The sequence below is a fragment of the Notothenia coriiceps genome, unplaced genomic scaffold, assembly GCF_000735185.1.
Source record: "Notothenia coriiceps isolate Sejong01 unplaced genomic scaffold, NC01 NC01_scaffold00025746, whole genome shotgun sequence".
Taxonomy (NCBI): Eukaryota; Metazoa; Chordata; class Actinopteri; order Perciformes; family Nototheniidae; genus Notothenia; species Notothenia coriiceps.
This window is the reverse complement of record NW_011358447.1, coordinates 28,343-32,082: the sequence shown is the minus strand read 5'-3', so window position 1 is coordinate 32,082 and position 3,740 is coordinate 28,343. Positions and strand designations below refer to the sequence as shown.

At 42.8% G+C, this 3,740-nt stretch overlaps 1 protein-coding gene across 1 annotated transcript; it reads left to right on the top strand.

The window, feature by feature from the left end:
* Positions 1 to 970: 970 nt before the first annotated feature.
* On the top strand, positions 971 to 3,013 carry cav1 (caveolin 1; the record flags this gene model as incomplete). Its single annotated transcript, XM_010783748.1, has 1 exon — positions 971 to 3,013. A coding segment is annotated over one exon (348 nt), but the record flags the coding sequence as incomplete, so codon positions are not given.
* Positions 3,014 to 3,740: the final 727 nt, after the last annotated feature.

Below are 3,740 nucleotides of genomic sequence, written 5' to 3'. Positions count from 1 at the left end.
ACAGTAACAATACAACAATAATGTGTGTTTGCCATAGAGCTTATTTTCTGCAATATTCTGAAATCCAATGGGAACATTTTATAGTTATTGTCAAGGGAGCCCTTGAGATGCTAACGTCCCATTCGGCCTACACAAATACATCATTGCAGCAATCTATTAAGAATGGATTTGAAGTGTAAGGGGTTAGTGTAATCTGAAATCAACACCACATAGATTGGATATGTTTTGACATCTGCATAACAACAATGCAGAAATAACAACTTTGGAGTAGTATCAGAGCGTACAAAACATTTACATAAAACTAGTTTCATACATGTTTGTGCCTTTTGAAAGCAATTCTAGAACCCTGAAGGCAGGAGAGACTGAAAAGAGTCAAGGGAAGCTTATAAAAGTTAACAGCATTTAATTACACAAAAGATGCGGTGGTGTACAAAATGAAATGTGCGAGTGGAGGCGCTCTCCTCATCATCCAACGACCGGTCAGTTCAGGTCAGGGGGTAGAAGAGGTCAATTCTTTGCTTGCTCTTCCTGTTGTCATCTGAGGTCTTCTCCTATTGGCCGGCGTAGGGGGGCGGGTCCAATGCAATTCCTGCCTTTTTCTGTAGCTAAATTACATCATTCTGGCGTCTGTGGTTATTTAAACATTCCCTAATAAACGTTATTCAGCGGCAATAAATGTGTGCTAATCCCAGTGTGCTCAGTGTACAACATCACATGTCAGTTCACCTTCAATTCACGATATGAAAACGTAGCATTTCGCCACATGCTAATGCTAACCGGAAATGAAGAATTTTCAGAATAAAAGTGTTAAGTTAATAGTGTGAACTTCCGGTTTTTTAGAATAAAACTGATTTAAATTAAATAGTGTATTTAATTCAAATTACGCCATATCAACATTGATTTTAATTTCTAACAGGATCTACCATGTTTTTTTGTTGCCAACATTATCTGACTCTTCCACCTTCTCCCTCTCCAGGTAGACTTCGAGGACATAATCGCCGAGCCTGCAGGGACCTACAGCTTTGACGGCGTGTGGAAAGCCAGCTTCACCACCTTCACCGTCACCAAGTACTGGGTTTACCGGCTGCTGACGGCGCTGGTGGGCATCCCCCTGGCGCTGATCTGGGGAATCTTCTTCGCCATCTTGTCCTTCCTGCACATCTGGGCCGTGGTGCCGTGCGTCAAGAGCTACCTGATCGAGATCCACTGCGTCAGCCGCGTCTACTCCATCTGCGTTCACACCTTCTGCGACCCCTTATTCGAAGCCATGGGAAAGTGCCTGAGCAGCATCAGAATCAGCACCACCAAGGAGGTGTAGTAGGAGAGGAGGAGGATTTACGGAAAGAGGGGAGGGAAGATGGGAGGGCTAGAGCAACACAAAAGGAGGGGAAAGTCAAAAGAAGAAATGGACCTCTGGAAAACGAGTGACTTTTCCAGATGGGGCCAGGTTGTGTGGAAATAAAGGGGCGTGGTCACATGGCATCTGACTCCGCCTTTTTTTCCAAAAGCTGTTTTTTCTCTCCAGTGTTGGTGTTACCAAACGGGTGGGCACAACAAATCAAAGGGTCGTTCTCCAGGGTTTTTATTTTGTTTGTTTTTTTCATTCTTCACTGTTGTTAGGCAAACCTGTTTTTCTATTTTGTTTTTCCACATGATGTAAACTCCTTTCAATCTTCCTGTTTCTGAGGAGAGCTTATCACTTTGATTGAAGAGGGGTGTATCTCTCGTGCTTATTCGTGTTTGTTTTTTGGAGCCGTTGGGCGGGGGTGGGGCGGTTTGGTTGGTTGGTTGGTTGGATGTCGGGGTTTAGTCAGGTCAAAGCAGAGACAAAGAGTGAACACTGCCAAAGTCTATCTGACTCAGCAAAATCAAAACAAGCCGAAAAGCACAGAAACAACCCCTCCCTCTGGCCTCCATGACCTCCACATCCACAAAATCATCCGCCCACCCCCCACCTCCACCCTTCGCTGGCTTTCCAGCAGTCTGACACACTGAACCTGCCCTCGTTCCTGCATGCACCTGCGTCGCCTTGCAAACAAATCGCCGTCCGCCACCGCCACTCTGCATTCGCTTCTTACTTCACCTCCACCTCAAATGTTTCCAGTGCAGGTTTCATCCCCATTATCCTCATGACAGTGTGACAGAGAATGTTAGTTATTTGATGTTTGCAAAGAAAATACTCTTTCTGACCAATTTAGGCCTTTCATTCTTCAGTGAAGCTTCTTTTGAAATGCTCCATAGTGAATGCTTCTTTTGTTTCCCCTACACTATGAATATGAAGAACTTTTGAGGGGTTTAACTTCAATACCGTTGTTTTTAATATCCTGTATGTACTGTATGGTTGTCTATGCAGCAATTGAGAAGCTACGGCCTCATTCCAGTGCACTAATCTATGAGAAAGTATTGTTAGTGAATAGCACTAATGAAGATCTTCTGTCTATATTTGCAAAGGTAGTAGAGTACTAGCAGCTACGTTTGCACTCTGCACTTTGGATGTGCAGACACAAGCTTGTGTGGAGAAGTTTTTTAACGCACTGTGGTACTTGCACAGGTTAATGCATTGGAATACAAATAATGTGAGATTGAGTGTGTGATTTTGGATGCATTTGTTGCCATATTTTTGCCCCTTTTTTGTCTTCTTGATTGTTATAACTTCCCCATTGTTCTGCCCCCCTGCTTCTTGACTGTGGACACGATGCTGAAAAGCGTCAAACTGATGCCTCCCTCCCAAGAGATTGGTGCAAAGAGGGACTGTTGGGTGGGGTTTCTGCATTTAGACAGGGGTGGGGGAGGGTGGGGTAGGTTTTATTGTGACACTAAGCTCGCTTTGACTCAGTCACCTTCAGTCTACCTGCTGTCTTCTCACAGGGAAGGTAACATTATAGCACCTGTTCCTTGAATGGACTGTTTTTAAGCTCCAAAGGTGATATTTTTATAAGAAAATATGTTTTTTTCCTTCCTTGCTTTTACTGTACAATATCACGCTGTGCACATTAAAATTTAATATAATCCAGTGTGCATTTGTTTGTTTTTTATCCCCCGTTTCTTTACCAGGATGGATACACTGATCACCAGCATGTGCCTCTCACGAAAGTCCCACATTAACAACAGATTGTTTGTTCTTTTTTTTGCTTGTGATATTGAGTCATACCAAATCGAATTATGTAATGATTCATAGTGGTGACTGGTTTCATTAATCTGTTCTGCAGGAACCAGATAATCGTGGAAAAAAATACATAAGAAGGAAGCTAATGCAAGAGCAGCTGAAAAATTATTTCCAGCAGCAGTGCTCTCCAAACGCTCTGCCGTATTTCTATCAGAGTCTGTGGCCTTCAGTGTTGCTCACAGGCTTTTTTTTTCTGAGCCTGGCACAACATTTCCATGGTTACTTGATAAACAAATAAAAGCGTTGGGCAATGCCGGAGTCTCTTGACTGCATTTAAGTTCATTTTCCCCCAAAAGCAGGCACATGTTATGCAGTCCTGGACTCTCGCTTTAAAATAGAAACATGTTTAATGAGTCACGCTAACAGAGGCTCATTGTTCCCATTTTTTCAAGGGTGATTTAAGGATAAAACAGATACAAAAGAGAAGTTAACTGCCACTTGAGGTTTTTGTTTCAATTTATGGAGCAAACACTGTAGAAGCCAAGGCCTAGTTTGTGCCTGTCATGTAACATTTTTTATTCACATGGTTACATTGAATGGCCAAAGGTATTCGACAGACAAGAAAACCTTATGT